The sequence below is a fragment of the Microcaecilia unicolor genome, chromosome 1, assembly GCF_901765095.1.
Source record: "Microcaecilia unicolor chromosome 1, aMicUni1.1, whole genome shotgun sequence".
NCBI classification, from domain to species: domain Eukaryota; kingdom Metazoa; phylum Chordata; class Amphibia; order Gymnophiona; family Siphonopidae; genus Microcaecilia; species Microcaecilia unicolor.
The window spans coordinates 690,282,590-690,305,636 of NC_044031.1; the positions used below are offsets into that span (position 1 = coordinate 690,282,590).

The window sequence follows — 23,047 nt, forward strand, 5'->3', positions numbered from 1 at the left end:
ATTACTTTGGGGTGGAAGTAGCACTATAAACTATAGCACTGTTGAACTATAAAGAACAATGGTGGATATTTAAACTTAATACAGGTTCCCCGAGGGGTTGGAATTTAGAGTTACATAGTAACATAGTAGATGACGGCAGAAAAAGACCTGTATGGTCCATCTAGTCTGTCCAACAAGATAAACTCATATGTGCTACTTTTTGTGTATACCTTACCTTGATTTGTATATGCCATTTTCAGCGCACAGACCGTAGAAATCTTGCCCCGCCTCCCCCCACCGGCTCTGCTACCCAATCTCAGCTAAGCTTCTGAGGATCCATTCCTTCTGAACAGGATTCAATTGTTTATCCCATGCATTTTTGAATTCCGTTACCATTTTCATCACCACCTCCTGCGGGAGGGCATTCCAAGTATCCACCACTCTCTCCGTGAAAAAATACTTCCTGACATTTTTCTTGAGTCTGGCCCCCTTCAATCTTGTTTCATGTCCTCTCGTTCTACTGCCTTCCCATCTCCAGAAAAGGTTTGTTTGCGGTTAACACCTTTCAAATATTTGAACGTCTGTATCATATCACCCCTGTTTCTCTTTTCCTCCAGGGTATACATGTTCAGGTCAGCAAGTCTCTCCTCGTACGTCCTGTAACGCAAATCCCATACCATTCTCGTAGCTTTTCTTTGCACCACTTCAATTGTTTTTATATCCTTAGCAAGATATGGCCTCCAAAACTGAACACAATACTCCAGGTGGGGCCTCACCAACAACTTATACAGGGGCATTAAAACCTCTTTTCTTCTGCTGGTCACACCTCTCTCTATACAGCCTAGCAACCTTCTAGCTACGGCCACCGCCTTGTCACACTGTTTCGTCGCCTTCATATCCTCAGATACTATCACCCCAAGATCACTCTCCCAAGTTGGGATTGGGGTTTTCTATTGTAAGTTTGTGATTGGCCCAATGTGTCAGCTGATCTATTTAAAACACAGCGTCTCACGCCAGTGTCATTTTTCAGAGAATGTGATGTCAACTAAGCTGAGAAATTTACAGTTTGGCGTGAGTGCAAGTATACATATGTTTTATTCTAGTTTAAAAGATTTCATGTAATATTGTTCAGGAGTATATTTTAATGTAAGGTTTTGTTCTGTTTAGGACCGCCCCTGATGCAGTCATGAAGCATGGCCTTGCAATAAAAGAAACATTCTATATGCATTGGGATTATTGACTTTGGATGTACTATATATATTGCACAAAGCTGTATTTAACTATTTGTGCCCTACTTGCTGCCTGCTTAATTCCCACACACCAGAGCTCATGATGTAGCTAGGAAAGAGGCACATGTGACTCTTGTGTATTTGAACTATTGTTGTGAGGTGAGGATCTGAATCTGAGCATCAGAGTTGTGATTTTTGCATGGCATATCGGTTTAATGGCGTATTATAGTTTGGATAAGCTGTTCTTACTGATTCAGAAGTAGACCTAGTTTTGTTTTCTGCTATTGTGGCGAAGGGAAGGAAGGAGCAGGGATGCTACAGGCGTTCATCTGTCTTGCTGTGTGTGGGTTTTTTTTTTTTTTTAACTTTTTCCATCTTATCCTATTCAGTTCCTTAACAGTCATATTCCATGCAACAGTGGTGGTCTGGCATGGAATGTGACTGTTGCGTGGAATGTTACTTAAACCAAGGCTCCAAGGCTTCCTTTATATATTTGGATTTATTTACCGCCTTTTTGAAGTAATTCACTCAAGGCGGTGTACAGTAAGAATAGATCAAACATGAGCAATAGGCAATTACAGCAGTAAAAATATTCAACTAGCAATACAAAGTATGGCATGGTATACTACTTGCAATGTCAACACAATACGTAATAGAACATTATAATTGGTAGTGAAGGGTAAGACAAAGTTGTTACATATAGATGAGTAAGAAAGTAGGAAGAATTAGAAAGTAAGGTGACTGATTTGAAGAAAGTTGCACATGAGGTCAGAGAGATGGTTAAACATTATTTCAGCTAGGGTAGGAGTGGATAAACATGTTCTGCTGCATTATGTGCAGCCCAAGTCAATCCTTGTGTGTGTGAGTGAGACTAACAAGTTAGTTACTTCTTCCATTAAAGGCCTGGTTGAAGAGCCAAGCTTTCACCTGCTTCCTGAAGTAGAGATAGCCTTGTATTAAGCGGAGCCTTTCAGGCAATGCGTTCCAGAGTGTGGGGGCTACTCCGGAGAAGGCTTGCGGGTATCACATCGTGTAATGTATTTTGGAGAGGGTATAGTTAGTGAAAGTTCTTGGGAGGACCTTAGTGTCCTTGGCGGTGTGTGGAGGATCATCCTAGTCTTCAGATACTCGGGGCCATTTCCTTTCAGGGCCTTGAAGATCAGATATAGAGTTTTTTAAATTTAGCCCTGTATTGTACTGGTAGCCAATGAAGTTTTTGCAAAAATGATGTGATGTGGTCACGTCACTTGCAACCTTCTGTGAGTCTTGCTGCTGCATTCTGAATCAACTAGAGCTGGTGCAGGCCATTTGTAGTCAGACCAGATAGCCTGGTTTGATTTGTCCTTTGATTTTGAACCCCAGGGTACTTTTTTATTCAGTCCTCAAGCTGTGAATACAGCTTACTTAGTTGGTAGTTAGCTATTGGTCTCTTCCTCCACCTCCTGCAATTTTTTTTTTTTTTTGTTCTCTCGACTTCCTTATTTGTTAATATTGTGTGAAAGGTTATCCTGCTGTGCAGGATTTATTTGGCATTTTCTAATAAGTTGAGAATAGACCATAGTGTAGCAGAAGGGCAATTAATTTTATGGTAGAAGCATGTAACAAGCATTTCACAGAGTACTGAAAATAAGTTACAGGTGCTATGTTAAACTACATAAATATGTTCAGGTTTTTAATAATGTTAGAGAAAACACACGCAGCTGTCTAGACCATTTGTATATCTAATGCTGGAATCCATTTATTTTTAAAACCAGATTAGACTAGAAATGTTAAGTAGTAGTAGTAGTATTGATTTACAGAATATTTTATTTGATTTTTAGGTAATGTGGCACTGGAAAACCTTCAGATAAAGGAAAATGCATTGGTAAGTACATTTTCATTTCATATTTATTGAAATTTCAAGATTATTTACAAGTATCCACTTGCATACAGAAATATTGACAAAGAAGGATAAACCATAATTAACTACAAGGAAAATATAAAATTGAAAATAAAAAAGGGAATAATCCCTCAGTCACATTAGACCACAATTTGTAAGTACAGCATTTTCAAATTATAATTTATATAAGCATTGCATATAATGGGTTACATTTGTTATGTTACATATGGCATATTCCAGGGTCATATAAGGCAGAGCTATTTTAGTATAAAAATAATTTTTAAGGAAATAAAAAAAATGTGATCTTATGTTTTATTATTTCAATTCTGTGGAGATTTAGAAGTGAAGGTTAGCTTTAATCATTTATCTGTGACTAGCTTTCAAAAACTCATGCCATATTGACCTGAAAGTTAGTGTAACATAGTAAATGTTGGCAGATAAAGACCTGCATGGTCCATCTAGTCTGCCCAACAATACAGCCAGAGTTGAATCTGGCACTCTGCACAGGTTCCACTTTATGGTTAAACTAATCTGTGTCTCTCTCTCTGCCAATTTTGGGGCACAGACCAGTCTACCTAGCACATTTAACTAGTTTCAGAGAAGCAAACACTAAATAAATTATAAATTACACCAATCTTAAGGCTCTTTATATTAATCTGATATCCATAGTACCTTAAGTTTTAATTAACTCTATAATACTAAGATATAGACTGTAGTCCAACAGCAAGAGGGGTGCTTTCCAGTCTTTTGATTTGAGTGTCACATGTATGATTATCTCCAAGTTGGTGAGAGGTCATATTTGTGTGCTTGATGCAAAGAGCTCCTAGCTGTCAAAGAACGAGTCCGTTCTCTTGAGGCTAGAGTAGCTTACTTGGAGCTGAGGGAGACAGACAGGTGCATAGAGGAGGCCTACAGGGACGTTGTAGAGAAGTCCTACTTCCAATCTGGCAGCCCCTGTGCTGCCTTGAAGGAGGGAAGTTTTCTAAAAGGAGAGCATCACCCTGGTGCAGCGGGAAGTAATCCTGTAGACATGACCAGCACACCAGGGGATGCAATATTCTCTCGCACCAAGGATGTGTCTCCAAGAGCTACTGCCCAGGAGGGAAGGGTTAGGACGGCTGTTGTAGTTGGTGATTTGGTTATTAGGCATGTAGATAGCTGGGTGGCTGGTGGACGTGAAGTTCGCCTGGTCACTTGCCTGCCTGGTGTGAAGGTGGCGGACCTTGCGTGTCACTTAGATAGGATTTTAGATAGTGCTGGGGAGGAGCTGGCTGTCTTGGTACATGTGAGTACCAGTGATATAGTAAAATGTGGGAGAGAGGTTCTGGAAGCCAAATTTAGGCTCATAGGTAGAAAGCTCAAATCCAGAATCTCTAGGGTAGCATTTTCCGAAGTGCTACTCGTTCCACACGCAGGGCCCAAGAGTCGGGCAGAGCTCCAGAGTCTCAATGCTTGGATGAGATCAGGAGGGGCATAATCGAAAGGGACAGCAAAGTTTTTGCTGAAGACGTCCTCGCAAAATGTCCCGATGGAGGGGCGGGGAAACCCGTATTATCAAAACAAGATGGACGTCCATCTTTCGTTTTGATAATATGGTTGGGGACACACAAATCTTGAAATTTAGGTCGCCCTTAGAGATGGTCGTCCCTAGACTGGGTAGTTGCTGTTTTTCGGCGATAATGGAAACCAAGGACGCCCATCTCAGAAACGACCAAATACAAGCCCTTTGGTCTTGGGAGGAGCCAGCATTTGTAGTGCACTGGTCTTCCTCACATGCCAGAAAACCAACTGGGCACCCTAGGAGGCACTGCAGTGGACTTCATAAATTGCTCCCAGGTACATAGCTCCCTTACCGTGTGTGCTGGCCCCCCCAAACCCCTCCAAACGCACTACCCACAACTGTACACCACTACCATAGCCCTTACGGGTGAAGGAGGCACCTAGATGTGAGTACAATGGGTTTCTGGTGGGTTTTGGAGGGCTCACATTTACCACTACAAGTGTAACAGGTGGGGGGGATGGGCATGGGTCCGCCTGCCTGAAGTGCACTGCATCCACTAAAACTGCTCCAGGGACCTGCGTACTTCTGTGATGGAGCTGAATATGACATTTGAGGCTGGCATAGAGGCTGGCACAAAATATTTTAAAATATTTTTTTTGAGGGTGGGAGGGGGTTAGTGACCACTGGGGGAGTAAGGGGAGGTCATCCCTGATTCTGGTCATTTGGTCAGTTCGGGCACCTTTTTGTGCCTTGGTTGTAAGAAAAATAGGACCAGGTAAAGTCGTTAAAGTGCTCGTCAGGGATGCCCTTTTTTTCCCATTATGGGTTGAGGGCATCCATGCGTTAGGCACGCTCAAGTCCCGCCTTCGCTATGACTCCGACACGCCCCTGTGAACTTTGGTCGTCCCTGCGACGGAAAGCAGTTGGGGATGCCCAAAATCAGCTTTCGATTATACCGATTTGGGCGACCCTGTGAGAAGGATGCCCATTTCCTGATTTGTGTTAAAAGATGGGTGTCCTTCTCTTTCGAAATGAGCCTGCATGTGTCCTTAAATAAAAATCAGGCAAAAGATTGCAAATTAACACTGTCAACTGCTGAGCAAGATGTAAATAGGAACAACAAACATAGTTTGAAATGTCTATATGCGAATGCCATCAGAAATAAGATGGGAGAGTTAGAATATATTGCACTAAATGAAAAATTAGATATAATAGGCATCTCTGAGACCTGGTGGAAGGAGGATAACTAGTGGGACACTGTCATACCAGGGTACAAATTTATATCATAGTGATAGGGTGGATCAAATTGGTGGAGGGGTAGCACTATATGTTAAGGAGGGCCTTGAATCAAATAGATTGAAAATTCTGCAGGAAACAAAACACATCTTAGAATCCCTTTGGATTGAAATTCCATGTGTAAAGGGGAAAAAGATAGTGATAGGAGTGTGCTACCGTCCACCTGACCAGGATGAACAGACATATGTAGAAATGTTATCAGAAATTAGGGAGGCTAACAACTGGGCAACACAATAATAATGGGTGATTTCAATTACCCCGATATTGATTGGGTAAATGTAACATCAGGGCATGCTAGGGAGATAAAATCCCTTGACGAAATCAAGGCCTGTTTTATAGAGTAGCTGGTACAGGAGCTGACAAGAGAAGGAAATATTCTAGACTTAGTCCTTAGTGGAGCGCATGATCTAGTGCAGGCATTGGCGTAGACTGGGGGGGGGCGAGGGGGGGCAATGCCCCCCCAAACGACGACGATGTGAGACTGGTGCCGCCGCGCCAGTAGTTTAAAAAAAAAAAAGCAGGCACGCGCTCGTCTCTGTCCGCTTCGCTTCCCTGCCCTCTCTGTCTGCGTCCCGCCTTCCTCTGATGTCAGAGGAGGGCGGGACGCAGGCAGGGAAGCGAAGCAGACAGAGACGAGCGTGTCCATCTACCCCCTCTCTTCCTCCCTCACTCCGGCGCAGGCAGCAAGCATGCTTCTTCAGTTTTTCTGTGTTCCTGGCAGCGGTGGCGACTTACACGCTGCCTTCGGCTCTGCCCCGAAGCCTTCTCTTCAAGTTCCTGTTCCCGCATAGGTGGGAACAGGAACTTGAAGAGAAGGCTTCCGGGGCAGCCCGAAGGCAGCGTGTAAGTCGCTACCGCTGCCAGGAGCACAGAAAGGTTGAAGAAGACTGCTGCCTGTGCCAGAGGGAGGAAGGATGAGAGGGGGTAAACGGAGTCCATGATCCTGGACCTTGCGGGGGGGGGGGGGGCAGCAGAGGGAAGATGGATGGGACTGGGAGGGGTGGGGAGCAGAAGGAAGGAGCAAGAGATGGATGGGACTGGGAGGGGTGGGGAGCAGAGGGATGGACCAGGAGATGGATGGGATTGGGAGACGTCAGGCACAGCAGAGGGAAGGAGCAAGAGATGGATGGGACTGGGAGGGGTGGGGAGCAGAGGGATGGACCAGGAGATGGATGGGATTGGTAGACGTCAGGCACAGCAGAGGGAAGGAGCAAGAGATGGATGGGACCGGGAGGGGTGGGGAGCAGAGGGAAGGAGCAAGAGATGGATGGGACTGGGAGGGGTGGGGAGCAGAGGGAAGATGGATGGGACTGGGAGGGGTGGGGAGCAGAGGGAAGGAGCAAGAGATGGATGAGACTGGGAGGGGTGGGGAGCAGAGGGAAGATGGATGGGACTGGGAGGGGTGGGGAGCAGAGGGATGGACCAGGAGATGGATGGGATTGGGAGAGGTCAGGCACAGCAGAGGGAAGGAACAGAAGATGGATGGGACTGGGAGGGGTGGGGAGCAGAGGGAAGGAGCAAGAGATGGATGGGACTGGGAGGGTGGGGAGCAGAGGGAAGCCTACTGGAAAGAAGACACTGCATAAAACAGAAGACACTGGGACCAAAGCGAATAGAAAAACTAAATGATCAGACAACAAAGGTAGATAAAAGTATTTTATTCAGAATTTATTAATTGAAATATGTCAGCTTTTTGAAATGTGCATCTGTGATATTTTGCCTGTAAATTTCAATTCCTTCCTCCATATTAGCATAATCATTTGCATATGTATATATGCAAATGAATATGCTAATATGTTCCACCCATCCTCCCCCCCCCCCCCCCCCAAATGAAACAGTCAAACTACGCCTATGAGTGCAGGAGGTAATGGTGCTGGGGCCACTTGATAACAGTGATCATGATATGATCAGATTTGATATCGGTTTTGGAGTAAGTACACAGAGGAAATCCAATACGTTAGCATTTAACTTTCAAAAAGGAGACTATGGTAAAATAAGAAGAATGGTGAAAAAAACCAACTTAGAGGAACAGCTGTGAAGGTCAAAAATTTACATTAGGCATGGATGCTGTTCAAAACTACCATCCTGGAAGCCCTGGCCAAATATATTTTGTGTATTAAAAAAGTAGGAAGGAAGACCAAACGACAGCTGGCATGGTTAAAAAACGAGGTGAAGTAAGCTTGATGACTGAGAGGTAAAAGGGGCACTCGGGGAAGACAAAGCCATACGATTAAATGAATTCTTTGCTTTAGTCTTCACTGAGGAAGATTTTGGACAGATACCGGTATTCAAAGCAGACGAGTTGGAGAAAGAATGAAATCTGTATAAACCTAGAAGATGTTATGGTGTGGTTTGACAAATTGAAGAGTAGGAAATCTCCTGGACCGGGTGATATTCATCCCAGAGTACTGTTAAAATTGAAAAATGAACTTATGGAACTATTGTTAATATGTAATTTATCTTTAAAATCATGCATGGATGGTGGTCAGTGTAATGCCGATTTTTAGAAAAGGTTCCAGATGAGATGCAGATAATTATAGACTGATGAGCCTGACATCAGTGCTGGGCAAAATGACTATTATAAAGAACAAAATTACAGAGTATATTCAAAAGCATGGATTAATTAGACAAAGCCAACATGATTTAGTGAAGGGAAATCTTGCCTCACCAATCTATTACATTTTTTTGAAGGGGTGAACAAACATATATGGATAAGAGTGAGCTGGTAGATTTTGAGGCATATTTTCAAAGTTTCTATGGAACTTTGGAAGGCTAAGTGCTTTGAAAATATGCCTCTTTGTGTATCTGGATTTTCAGAAGGTATTTGACAAAGTACCTCATGAAAGACTCCAGAGGAAATTGGAGAGTCATGGAATAGGAGGTAGTGTCTTATTGTGGATTAAAAACTGGTTAAAGGATAGAAAACGGAGAGTAGGGTTAAATGGTTAGTATTCTCAATGGAGAAGGGTAGATAGTAGGGTTCCCCAGAGGTCTGTGCTGGGACTGCTGCTTTTTAACATATTTATAAATGATTGATAGGAGTAACTAGTGAGGTAATTGAATTTGCTGACGACACAAAGTTATTCAAAGTTGTTAGAGGATTGTGAAAAATTACAAAGAGGACCTTATGAGACTGGCCATCTAAATGGCAGATGACGTTTAATGTGAGCAAGTGCAAAGTGATGCATGTGAGAAAGAGGAACCTGAATTATAGCTAAATAATTGAAGGTTCCACATTAGGAGTCACCGACCTGGAAAGGGTTCTAGGCGTCGTCGTTGATGATAAATTGAAACCTTCTGCTTAGTGTGCGGCGGTGGGTAAGAAAGCAAATAGAATGTTATGTATTACTAGTAAAAGAGGACTGCTTGCTGGACTTCAGTGTTGCTGGTGGAGCAGGAGGTAAAACGTTTTAAACAGCTGGCACTTATGAAGGGCTGGGGCACCCGCACAAGTCCTCCTTGCACTCTGAGCCCACAGAGAGAGAGGGAGGGAGGCGCTGGGCGGCGGAAATTGGAGGAGAGGGGGGTCGTGGAACTCGGACTGGAGTGGGCCCGTGGAACTCGAACAGCCGGGAGTGGAAGGAGGGATGCAGGGGGTCATGGAACTTGGGGGGGAGGGGCGATTGCTTACTCACCTCCGGTGGCTGCTGCTGGGTTCCCTTACCTCTCACTTCCCATTGGTCCACCCTGAGACGTCATCCCCAGGGCAGACCAATGGGAACTGTGTTTCGAACCCAGGCAGCCAGATGGAGGTGCAAATTATTATATAGAAAGGAATGGAAAACAAAAGTGAGGAAGTTATAATGCCTTTGTTTCAGTCCATGGTGCGACCGCACCTCGAATATTCTGTTCAATTCTGGTCACCGCATCTTAAAAAAGATACAGTGGAATTAGAAAAGGTACAGAGAAGGGCAACGAAAATGATAAAGTGTATGGGATGACTTCCCTATGAGAAAAGGCTAAAGCGGCTAGGGCTCTTCAGCTTGGAGAAAAGACGGCTGAGGGGAGATATGATAGAGGTCTATAAAATAATGAGTGGAGTGGAACGGGTAGACATGAATCGCTTGTTTACTCTTTCCAGAAATACTAAGACTAAGGGGCACGCAATGAAGCTACAAAGTAGTAAATTTAAAACGAATTCGGAGAAAATATTTCTTCACTCAACGTGTAATTAAACTCTGGAATTCGTTGCCAGAGAATTTACTAATAGCAGTTAGCTTAGTGGGGTTTAGAAAAGGTTTGGATGGCTTCCTAAAGGAAAAGTCCATCGACCACTATTAAAATGGACTTGGGGAAAATCCACTGCTTATTTCCAGGATAAGCAGCATAAAATTATTGTACTTTTGGGGGTTCTTGCCAGGTACTTGTAATCTGGATTGGCCACTGTTGGAAACAGGATGCTGGGCTTGATCAGTCCCAGTGTGGCAATACTTACTTATATAGTTATGTACTTATGTAGAACTAAGCGATCAAGATAGTTTACGAAGTATCATTGTTTAACACTTTATGAATTAGTGTCAAAATTTTAGCCTGGATATGCTACATCACAGGAATCAATGGCAATTTAATCAATACAGGGGAAATGAGAGTTTAATGTGAGAGCCCAGTTAAGACATGCTGCTGCATTTTGAACTACCATTAACTCAAGTGGAGACAGTGGTGGCAGAGTTCAGAGTTAGTCTCCTAGAAGCTGTTTTTTTTTTCTGTGTGTTTTGTTCTGCTGGTTCTCCTTTGGGTTCTCACCTAGCCTCTCTTGGGGTGTATGTTACTCCAAAAAAAAAACCCCAAACAAACTGCTCTCATCCCATTAATTGACTGATATGCTTAACTCATTAGTGCCCAACATTCCCATGTCAATTTGTTCTCATATGGCTTATTATGGGAACATTGGGCACTAATGGGTTAATCACTTAGCAAAAAAGTGCTATGGGTAGTTCTCGTTCGTGGGAGAATCCCATCTGGAACTAATCCTGGGGCAATTGGTTTAGATGACTTGAAGGCCCCTTGCATGGGGACCTGATACAGGTGGTTGGATTTTTGGGCAACTCATATGGACACTTCCCTTCTGGTTTGAGTAGTGGACTTATGCAGCCCCTGAGTTAAGTGCCATGGAATCTTCTGCTCTTGGTCAACCTCCATACTCAGTAGGCAGCAGAGGCAATTGGCTTGCTGGCCACCTGGGGACGTCCAGCTAGAGGACTGAATAAAATAATTGTACTGACCAAAAGATTAATGAATAATTTAAATATACTCTTTCTGTCTCCCAGAGTTCTCAACAATTTATTCCACTATATTCTCCGAGGACAAGCAGGCTGCTTGTTCTCACAATTGGGTCGTCGTCCGCGACGGCCCAGGAGACCAGCAAAAACTTGCATAGGAAAACAAAGAATTGTCGAGAATGCTCCGTCGCGCGGGCCAAACACACCGCGCATGCGTGAACGGCTTCCCGCCCGCAAGGCGAGCGTGCCCTCTTCAGTTTTTTTTTTCTATCCGCGTCTGAGGCGACTTGGTGTCCTACTGTGTTCCTTTTAGGCTCAGGAGACTTTTTGCGTACTTGCTTAATTCTTTTTTGTTTTCACAAAACTAAAAAAAAAAAAAAAAAAAAGAAAGTAGAATTTAGTTTCCCTTTATTTTCTTTAGTTTTTTCACACTACTGTTTTTCTTCTTTTTTCGTCGCGGCCGCTTTTTAGGGTACTTGGCCGGTATTTGCTCCCTTTTTGTGCCTTTTTATTGGCATCATCGAGTCTCTTAATTTCACAGCTGCTGTTTTTCCGTCCATGTCATTGAGGACACCCAGGGGCTTCAAGCGATGTACTCGCTGCAACCGGACCATCTCGGGTACCGACCCCCACTCGTGGTGTCTCCAGTGCCTTGGGCCCGATCATCTTCCTCCTGTTTGTATTCGGTGTCCTTTGATGGAGAAACGGATGCAAGTATCTTGGGAGACTCAGTGGCAAAAACATTTTGCTGATCGGTCCAGTCCTTCGGCATCGGCTTCAACATCGAGGCAAGCATCAACTTCGAGAGCGCAGGTAATGGCTGCCGAACGACCACATTGCGCTGGGAGCAGCGAGGCATCGAGTGGGTCTCCACCTGTCTCGAGGCCTCCTGCTATACTCGGACCTGGCCCCGAGGAGGCGTGTGGATTCCACGTCCTCTTCGGTACCGAGGAGACTCGATGACAGGCGTCAAGCGAAGGCTAAGAAGCACCATCATCATTCTCCTTCCATGCGCTGTACCGAGAGCTCCAGGGAGCCGAGGGATTCGGCACCCGAGAAGCGTCAGCGCCGGGAGGACTGCTCACCCTCTATACAAGAGGTGCCGATGCGTCGGTCTTCTGGCAGCCTGGTACCGGCTCTCGAGCCCCCTCAGATTCTGCCTCTGGTTCCTGTACCGACCTCCCAGCCTTTTCCGATGGAAGCTCTCGACGAGCGCATCAGGGCCCTTCTTCCAGAGCTTCTGGAGGGATTGCTGCGCCAGTCTGATTCGGTGCCAGGGGTGCTTGCGCATTCTGCATCGACTGTGGAAGCGGCATCTGGGCCTTCGCCTGTGGTGAAGTCCCCATCCTCTGTGCCGCTTGCGGCATTGGCCGCCACCTGGGTCGACTCTCGCTTGACGTCGGCGGAGGAAGCTTTGCCGCTGTCCAGGCAGGGGTTGACTTCTCGGCATCCCCCTCGAGGTCGTCGTTTCTCAATGTCGAGACAGGCTCGGGTTCGGGCTGCTCAGAGCAGGTATTCTCCGAGGACAGCAGGCTGATTGTTCTCACAAACCCACCCTCCTCCCCTTTGGAGTTGTTCCAGTTCTCTATTTTGCTTTTTATTACACCGAAGACGTTAGGCTCGCGTCGCGGGTGGGAAGCTGTTCGCTTATGCGTGGTGTGTTCGGCCCACTCAACGGAGTGTTCTCGAGAATTCTTTGTTTTGCTATGCAAGTTTTTGCCGGTCTCCTGGGCTGTCTCAGACGACGACCTAATCGTGAGAACAATCAGCCTGCTGTCCTTGGAGAATACCTGCTACAGGTATGTATCTTCACTTTATAGCACTAATATGATCATTATAAAGCAATCTGTTTTGAGATTATTATGTAGATGGTAATTTGTAAATTTTATTTTTAAAATTTCAATCATGATAAATACAGCAGATGTTGATGTCTTCTTTTTATATGCTTTGATGTTTAGTTAATATACTATAGTCAAAATTTTCACGGATTCTTAACACCAGGTTGTGCATTGTAATCAATTAAGAGCACAATGTCCTAAAATATCCAATTGAATATTCTGCAGCTTTGAGCATCCATATTGCTTTGTGATATAGGCTAGGAGTGCTAAAGGTGTGTGTTTTCCCCCATTTTGGACTCTATTTACTGAAGTGTGGTTAAGATTTTTCAGTTATCCTGTGCTAATCTATATAAATAAATCCCACCTCGAACATTCTGAAGCTCACTGCAAGGCAGTGAAGCACTGAACTCCTGTAGTCTTCAACTCCTATAGTCTTCTTAGGCTAGGCTATCAGGACCACTCACCCTAACGCATAGACCCGCCCTCAGCCACGCCCCATCTGGACATAAAACGCTACCTCAACGTTCTGAAGACAACCTGCTGAACTGATCCCTAAACAGTTCGTAACTTCATGGTGGTGAAGCCTTCCAAATCACTGTCTCTATGCCCCGCCTTCGCGTCAAACGTCATGACGTCGAGGGCGGAACACAGAGAGTGAAGGGACTGCAACCCCCTCCAACAAACAACGAACCAGGCAGGGGGAGGAGTAGGGAAACACACGCAGCGTGTTTCCCTACTCCTCCCCCTGACTAGGACTCGCTACACACCCTCCATTGCCCCTAGGTAAAAAAAACGTAGCAGCCTGCCATGACTGGGACAAATTCTCACCTCCAACATTCTACTGAGGCCACAAACTCCATCAATTCCGTCAGTCATGTTCCAGATATCCAGATTTCCACACTGTAGCTGTGCTCCGCACTCGCATCCAAACCCCATGACGTCGAGGGTGGGCCAGGAAAACCGCCACCCACACAGAGCTAGGACAGCCGAAACAACAGCGGCGCATGAACCAGGTAAAACCGCGACAAGCCACCCAGGGCTAACAAACTGTGTCGCTCCTGCCCTTCACCAGAAATGCGCCACCTGCCCCAAAAACCACGTCGGCCCCCCCCCCCAAGGAACAACAGCAGCGCGGATGCCGGTCCTGCCCCCTCCCACCCGCCGCCACAACCATGTCGCCCCCCCCCCCCCCAAGGAACAACAGCGGCGCGGATGCCGGTCCTGCCCCCTCCCCCCCGCCACAGATGACACTGACAAACAACATGACCCTGCTGCTGCAAACCACAAACACATCTTCCCCCTGAAACGGAGACACCCAAAAGGTGAGAGGGAGGTACAGAGGGAGGCAGGCGAGCAGGCAGCCAGCCGCAACTTCTGAGGGAGCCAGCCAGCCCGCCTCAACGTGGTGCAACGGAAGAAGGGAGGGAGCCAGATGCATCATGACCCCGCTGCTGCAAAACACAAACACATCTTCCCCCTGAAACGGAGACATCCAAAAGTTGAGAGGGAGGTACGGAGGGAGGCAGGCGAGCAGGCAGCCAGCCTCAACTTCTGAGGGAGCCAGCCAGCCAGCCTCAACGTGGTGCAACAGAAGAAAGGAGGGAGCCAGATACATCATGGTGGCAGTGGCAGCAGGGAGGGAGCCACATTCAACAACACAATGCGACGGATGATCCAGAAAGGTGGAGGGAATGGGACTCGCCACCCTGAAGCAGGGAAGGGGGGAGGGGAGGAAAGGGGGGGGGGAATGACGGGGGGGGGGGGGGACAGGGGGGGAAAGGAAGGAGGGGGAACCCTGCCACACACTGTCATTCTCACACACATACAGACTCACGCTATGTCAAACGACCACACACACTACCACATTCACTCTGTCTCTCTGTCTCACACAGTCACTCACACACACATTCTCCAAAACATACACACTACCATGAAACCCTTGCTAGCGACCGTTTCATTGCTCTCAGAAACGGGCCTTTGTTTACTAGTTGCTTAATAAATAAGCCCCTTTTGAGTCTATGGGAAAAATGCTTAGTACATAGTGGAAACAACTTTGCTTTCATGCAGCTTTCTTTCTCAAATATTTTAATGTTTGTGGTGACCTTTTTTTTTCCCCTGCCAGAGTGAACTGGATGTGCCTGTTAGAGTGAAGACTGGGCAATAGGTGAGCAAATTATTAATACTGTAGACCTGTCTGTCATTATTATAATTTGACATTTTGTCAATGTTTTATGGTAAACTTGTTTCTGAGCTATATATATTGCATAGCTATTACCAAATGCAATCTGGTAACTCTCAGGGATTAGAAATTGGCTTGAGGGCACTTTTTCATAAGGGAGAGAGTGTTTCAAAATCCTACTGGTGAAGGATACTAATTGCATTCTGCTGTGTGAAACCAGTTCATGCAGTATTTTCCCAAGATGTTTAACCTTGCAGGATCAAAAACATCAGCAAAAGCACATTCCTTGTCATCAAGCAAATGCAGCCATTACAGATGAGTTGTGTCCATCAACCAGCAGAGGGAGATAGAGAGCACACTTTTTTCAGTGCCTCATACCAGCTTGCTCCACTGCCTCTCTTCAGTATTTGAAGCTTCCAAAGCAGTATGGCAAACCGCAATGGGAATAACATGAGCTTTTCCCCTAGCAGAGTGGCTGCAGCTTCTTCGAGCTCCATCTAAAATCTGCCTGGAGGTTGCTCCTGTGCTTTTGCCAGTTGTTAGCAGGGGTGTTGGCGGCTATAGCAGCTTCACTTTAAAGGCACATAGGTTCGCCCTTTCCCTGCCTTACCCATACCTCTGTGGATGTGGACACATTGCTTAGCTTTCCCTGTCCTTCCCCACCAACAGTGGATGCAGGCACATAGGTTCGCCCTTTCCCTGCCTTTCCCACTCACCTGAGCCTCCGGAGTTCTATTTACCACTGCTTTCCTCACAGCGTTAAAAAAAAAAAAAAGCGCTTAGACGCTGGAACAGAGGTTTTTCCTTGCCTTTTTCTGTGGGACCAGAGCTGTGATACTCGGTCCAGTGAGGTAAGAGTGTTTTCTGACTCCTCCGGGGTGGGCCCGCGATCGGGGCGATTTTGGCGTGAACCGCCATTTTGAATTTTACCGCCGTTTTCGGCGATGGCTGCGGAGACAGTAAAGCGCTGTTCAAAGTGTGGCAAGTGCAGATCAGCAGCGGGGCTCTGTAAATCGTGCTGTATAGATGTTAGAGCCGACCCGAGCATGGTGAGCGATGATTCTTCGCGCTCTGAGCTGGCAGCGGGCGCCATTTTGAATTTGCCACATGGCGCGACCTCCGCTGAGAGTGGAGAGTCCTGAGCCTGGGGGGAGGCCTCGGAGTGAGGCTGAAATGGGAGCTATTAGCCCCGGCAGAGATCCGGGTGCCCAGGGTGAGTTTTTCTCCCCTGATTTTGTCTTATTAATGCATAAAGCATACATGCTTAAAAGAGCTCTCCCACAAAGCCCGGCATGGGCCTCTTCTGATGCCCCCCCCCCCCGGTGGATTCTAGCCTGGGTATGCCCTCTGAGGCGTTATTCCCTGATAATTGGCAGAATATGAAGCGCAGAAGGGCTCATTCCTCTGCACCTCCATTTTCCCCCCGTGGTTGGGCTGCGAGGATTCGGAGGACTCTGGCAGGCCTTCAAGGTCTGAGGAGCCAGAGTCTGGTGCAGAAGTGACTCAGGATCTGGACGATCCCTCCGCGGTGAGGATTTTCCACCGTGATGAGCTGCCAGCGCTTATTTCTGATGCCCTGCAGGCTCTCTCTATTGAGGACCCTGCCAGTGGCACAGCCTCCTCTGTGAATCCTAGGATGGCTAGTACCAAAAAGCCTGCTCGAGCCTTTCCTTTGCATTACTCCATCCAAGAGCTTATTTCGGCTCATTGGGCTGACCCCGAGGGACCTTTGAATGTTTCCAGGGCTATGGGGCAATTATACCCTCTGAGTGAGGAGCATATGGCTCGCTTTGCTATGCCTAAAGTGGATGCCCTAGTCACAGCTGTGACAAAGAGAACTACCCTCCCTGTTGAAGGAGGTGTTGCCCTGAAGGATGTTCAAGACCGTAGACTGGAATCAGCACTTAAACGGTCATTTGAAATTGCAGGTCTCACTATTCGGGCGTCTGCATGCAGTTGTTATGCTGCTAGAGCCTGCCTGACTTGGTTGCAACAGGCAGTGGAACAGCCCGGTGATGGAGCGGAGCCCTTTTCAGATGTGGCTCCGCAGATGGAGTTGGCCTTGTCCTTTCTTGCTGACGCCCTTTATGATATTGTCAGAGCTTCGGCTAAACACATGGCAGTAGCAGTGGCGGCTCACCGTCTTCTTTGGCTACGGCATTGGGCGGCGGGCATGGCCTCTAAGCAAAGGTTGGTGAAGTTGCCCTTTCAAGGCCTTCTCCTGTTTGGTTGAGGAGTTGGAGAAAATTGTGAAGGGCCTGGGTGAGGCTAAACCCCAGCGCTTGCCCGAAGATAGGCCTCGGCCTTCCTCTAAGGGTGCGGTGGTCCACTCCTCTTACAGACCTCGCTTCCGTGAAGCTCGAAGGTACCACCCGGGGCGTTCTGCTGGGTTCACTTCTCGTGTCCGTTTTCAGCAGAGGAACTCCTTTCGCTCGGACAAACGTTCCACAGCCACTGGATCAAGGCCTGGAGTTCAGGGGCAACCCTCTCAATGATGGTGCGCCGGCCCTCTCCTCGAGTCCTGTCATCGGAGGACGTCTTTCCCTCTTTGCCGAGGAGTGGGCCAACATTTTCTCAGATCAGTGGGTCTTGGACCTGATCAGAGACGGTTACAGAATAGAATTTGACGCCCCTGTAAGAGACGTGTTTGTGGAGTCCTGATGCGGTTCTGCCGCTAAACGGGTGGCGGTAGAGGAGACTTTACAAGGTCTGATTCAGATAGGGGCCGTGTCCCCGGTACCTCCTGCCGAACACGGCTGCGGCCGCTACTCCATCTACTTTGTGGTGCCGCGAAAAGGAGGGTCTTTTCGCCCTATTCTGGACTTAAAAGAATTAAACAAGTCCCTGAGAGTGCGGTATTTTCACATGGAAACCCTGCGCTCCGTCATTGCGGTGGTACAGCCAGGAGAGTTTCTCACGTCTCTGGACCTGAAAGAAGCTTACTTGCACATTCCAATTTGGCCCCCGCACCAGAAGTTTCTGAGGTTTGCGGTGATGGGAAAGCATTTTCAGTTCCGGGCCTTGCCTTTTGGCCTCGCCACAGCTCCCCGCACCTTTTCAAGGTTATGGTGGTAGTAGCTGCCTTTCTAAGGCTAGAGGGTATTCGGGTTCACCCGTACCTGGACGACTGGTTCATTCGAGCAAACTCTGCTGCAGAGAGTCAGCATGTAACAGCCAGAGTGGTCTCAGTACTTCAATCTCTGGGCTGGGTCGTCAATTTGGCCAAAAGTCACCTGACCCCCTCGCAGTCTCTAGAATATTTGGGGGCCAGGTTTGGCGGTGCAAGCTTCAAAATCAGGTCCGTCTGCTCCTGAGGATGCTCCGCCCGTGAGCTTGGGACATTGTCCAGCTGCTTGGATCGATGACGGCCACCATGGAACTGGTGCCCTGGGCGAGAGCGCACCTGAGACCTCTACAGTATGCTCTACTCCAAAGATGGTCTCCAGTATCTCAGGATTACCAATGCAGACTCTCTTGGCTCCCTGCGGCCCAACTCAGCATGGAGTGGTTGCTCTCAGACAGCATGCTGCGGCGAGGAATGCCGCTGGCGTTCCCCGATTGGTGCCTAGTGGTGACAGATGCCAGTCTGAAAGGCTGGGGCGCACATTGAAAGGGGAAGCATGCCCAGGGTCTATGGACACCCGAGGAGTCGGGGTGGTCCATCAACCGCCTAGAGTTGAAAGCGGTGTTTCAGGCACTTCTGGCCTTTCAAGTGACCCTGGAAGGATTGGCTGTCAGAGTGATGTCGGACAACACGACAGCAGTGGCCTACATAAATCGACAAGGCGGCACTCAGTGCAGAGCTCTAGCCGCGCAGGCTGAACAAATTTGCCACTGGGCCGAGCTGCATCTACAGTTTCTGTCGGCAGCTCTTATCTCTGGTTCTCAACCTGTTGTCACAGGGTCCGGTGACCATGGAGGACGCCAGCCGATTTGGTCTTATGGCCTGGCGATTGAGAGGGCGCAATTGAGAGGCAGAGGCTATTCCAATAAAGTAATTACCACTCTCCTGCAAGCCCGCAAGCGTTCCACGTCCATGGCTTATTCCAGGATTTGGCGCCAGTTTGAAGTCTGGTGTGCTTCCAGAGAGATCACACCCCTGCGGGCTCCTGTCTCGCCGATTCTGGACTTTTTGCAGGATGGTGTACAAAAAGGCTTGGCCTATAATTCCCTGCGGGTGCAAGTGGCAGCGTTGGCCTCCCTGCGTGGCAAGGTTGAAGGCGTGTCTTTAGCTGCTCATCCGGATGTGGCACGGTTTCTTAGAGGGGTGCTTCGGCTCCATCGTCCCGTGCATGCACCTTGTCCAACTTGGAACCTGGGGCTAGTGCTGAAGGCCCTTCAGGGTGCTCCCTTTGAACCGCTTCGGCGTGCTTCAGAGAAAGATTTGTTTTTTCAAAACTGCATCTTATACCCCTAAAAAGCTTTTTTTACTTTTCTTTTTTTCTATTTCTTTAAATTTTATACAAATATATAATAATCATAGCACTTAGCTTTTAAGTAACATTCAGCAGCGATTTTTCTCCTGAGTCAAACCCCCGCCACATTGCCCACATTCTGGCGGGGGTTTGACTCAGGAGAAAAATCGCTGCTGAACGTTACTTAAAAGCTAAATGCTATGATTATTATATATTTGTATAAAATTTAAAGAAATAGAAAAAAAGAAAAGTAAAAAAAGCTTTTTAGGGGTATAAGATGGAGTTTTGAAAAAACAGATCGTTTGAAGGAAAAGTTATAATGTTGGATCAATGAGGATGTGATTAATGAACACCAAAAATGTTGGAACAAGTTTCCTAGAAGGTGTATGCTGTCAATGAAATCTGAAGATCCACATTTATCACATGGAGTTGTGTTATGAACATTTATAAGAAAGAGAAGAGAAAATGTCACTGACTAACTTGGGAGAAATGTTTAAGTATAGTGTTTGGGATATTTATAGAAGGGTTGATGTATAATCTCCACACGTTTGAATAGAGGTCTCTTTAATTTCAGAGAAAGATTTGACACTGAAGGCCGTCTTGTTAGTGGCCATTACTTCGGCGAGACGGGTGTCAGAGCTCCAGGCGCTGTCCTGTAGAGACCCTTTTCTGCAGTTTTCAGAGTCCGGGGTCACGGTTCGGACCGTGCCTTCCTTCTTGCCTAAGGTGGTTTCAGCGTTTCACCTAAACCAACCTATTTTCTTGCCCTCCTTTGTCGAGGAGGAGTTTCCAGAATCTTTTGGGCAATTGCACCTGTTGGACGTGCGCAGGACTCTGCTGCAGTATCTGCGAGTTACTAACTCTTTCAGGACCTCTGATCATCTGTTTGTTTTGCTATCAGGTCCTCGCAGAGGGTCTCCAGCGTCTAAAGCCACTATTTCCCGCTGGCTTAAAGAATCTATCTTTTCAGCTTATTTGCTTGCTGGCCGGCCTCCGCCTGATGCCTTTAAGGCGCATTCCACTAGAGGAATTTCCTCTTCTTGGGCTGAAACTGGAGCACTCTCTCTTCAAGAGATTTGTAGTGCAGCAACATGGGCTTCTAAGCTCTCCTTTGCCCGACATTACAGGCTGGATGTGGCTGCCAGGAGGGACGCACATTTTGGAGCGCAAGTGCTGGCGCGTGGTGTGGCTTGTTCCCACCCTATCTAGGGATTGCTTTGATACATCCCAACTGTAATGGCTGCATCTGTTTGATGACAAGGAAGGGAAAATTAGGTTCTTACCGTGATAATTTTCTTTCCTTTAGTCATAGCAGATGCAGCCATGATCCTCCCTGTCTGATGCTATCTGCTGTAAATCTATTTCAGGTTCTGTTCGTGTTTCCTGGAGATTCCGTTCTTGGGAGAAAGTCGGAAAACAGGCTTCAGGATTCTTGTTCAATTAAAGGAGGATGAATTGATTCCCTCGAGTTTCATGTTTTGGAGGATGAGTTTATTCCCTCCGGGAGGATGTTTATTCCCTCCAGTTATGTCTCAGTGGAGGATGAGTTTATGCCCTCCGGGAGGATGTTTCATTCCCTCCATTCTGAGTTAATGCCCTTTGTTGTAGGGCCATCGTTCGCTGTGAGGAAAGCTCATGTTATTCCCATTGCGGTTTGCCATACTGCTTTGGAAGCTTCAAATACTGAAGAGAGGCAGTGGAGCAAGCTGGTATGAGGCACTGAAAAAAGTGTGCTCTCTATCTCCCTCTGCTGGTTGATGGACACAACCCATCTGTAATGGCTGCATCTGCTATGACTAAAGGAAAGAAAATTATCACGGTAAGAACCTAATTTTTCCCATCTTGATGCACTCCATTTAATAGCAATAAGCAGGAAACGTATAGTACAAATCACATCATATAGGTGAGCAAAATTGAGTTGTTTCCAGTTTCATCCCTTAAGGTTTTTACATATTTGGACTAAACCTAACCTTATCTGTCTTCTGCTTAGAGCTTGGTTTGTTTTCCAACCCAAGATACAATCAGTGGTGCTCAGTCATCTAGATTACTGCAACGCACTGTACGCCGGCTGTAAAGAGCAAATAATCAAGAAACTCCAGACAGCCCAGAACACTGCAGCTAGACTCATACAGTGGTGGAAATAAGTATTTGATCCCTTGCTGATTTTGTAAGTTTGCCCACTGACAAAGACATGAGCAGCCCATAATTGAAGGGTAGGTTATTGGTAACAGTGAGAGATAGCACATCACAAATTAAATCCGGAAAATCACATTGTGGAAAGTATATGAATTTATTTGCATTCTGCAGAGGGAAATAAGTATTTAATCCCTCTGGCAAACAAGACCTAATACTTGGTGGCAAAACCCTTGTTGGCAAGCACAGCGGTCAGACGTCTTCTGTAGTTGATGATGAGGTTTGCACACATGTCAGGAGGAATTTTGGTCCACTCCTCTTTGCAGATCATCTCTAAATCATTAAGAGTTCTGGGCTGTCGCTTGGCAACTCGCAGCTTCAGCTCCCTCCATAAGTTTTCAATGGGATTAAGGTCTGGTGACTGGCTAGGCCACTCCATGACCCTAATGTGCTTCTTCCTGAGCCACTCCTTTGTTGCCTTGGCTGTATGTTTTGGGTCATTGTCGTGCTGGAAGACCCAGCCACGACCCATTTTTAAGGCCCTGGCGGAGGGAAGGAGGTTGTCACTCAGAATTGTACGGTACATGGCCCCATCCATTCTCCCATTGATGCGGTGAAGTAGTCCTGTGCCCTTAGCAGAGAAACACCCCCAAAACATAACATTTCCACCTCCATGCTTGACAGTGGGGACGGTGTTCTTTGGGTCATAGGCAGCATTTCTCTTCCTCCAAACACGGCGAGTTGAGTTCATGCCAAAGAGCTCAATTTTTGTCTCATCTGACCACAGCACCTTCTCCCAATCACTCTCGGCATCATCCAGGTGTTCACTGGCAAACTTCAGACGGGCCGTCACATGTGCCTTCCGGAGCAGGGGGACCTTGCGGGCACTGCAGGATTGCAATCCGTTATGTCGTAATGTGTTACCAATGGTTTTCGTGGTGACAGTGGTCCCAGCTGCCTTGAGATCATTGACAAGTTCCCCCCTTGTAGTTGTAGGCTGATTTCTAACCTTCCTCATGATCAAGGATACCCCACGAGGTGAGATTTTGCGTGGAGCCCCAGATCTTTGTCGATTGACAGTCATTTTGTACTTCTTCCATTTTCTTACTATGGCACCAACAGTTGTCTCCTTCTCGCCCAGCGTCTTACTGATGGTTTTGTAGCCCATTCCAGCCTTGTGCAGGTGTATGATCTTGTCCCTGACATCCTTAGACAGCTCCTTGCTCTTGGCCATTTTGTAGAGGTTAGAGTCTGACTGATTCACTGAGTCTGTGGACAGGTGTCTTTCATACAGGTGACCATTGCCGACAGCTGTCTGTCATGCAGGTAACGAGTTGATTTGGAGCATCTACCTGGTCTGTAGGGGCCAGATCTCTTAC

At 46.9% G+C, this 23,047-nt stretch overlaps 1 protein-coding gene across 1 annotated transcript in view; it reads left to right on the forward strand.

The window, feature by feature from the left end:
• The window catches only part of VPS13C (vacuolar protein sorting 13 homolog C), a 992,635-nt gene that overhangs the window by 26,430 nt on the left and 943,158 nt on the right, over positions 1 to 23,047 (forward strand). Inside the window, exons 2-3 of the mRNA XM_030188422.1 lie at positions 3,029 to 3,072; positions 15,064 to 15,102. Of these exons, the coding sequence (XP_030044282.1) occupies positions 3,029 to 3,072; positions 15,064 to 15,102 (83 nt within the window). The remainder of the gene's footprint in view (positions 1 to 3,028; positions 3,073 to 15,063; positions 15,103 to 23,047) is intronic.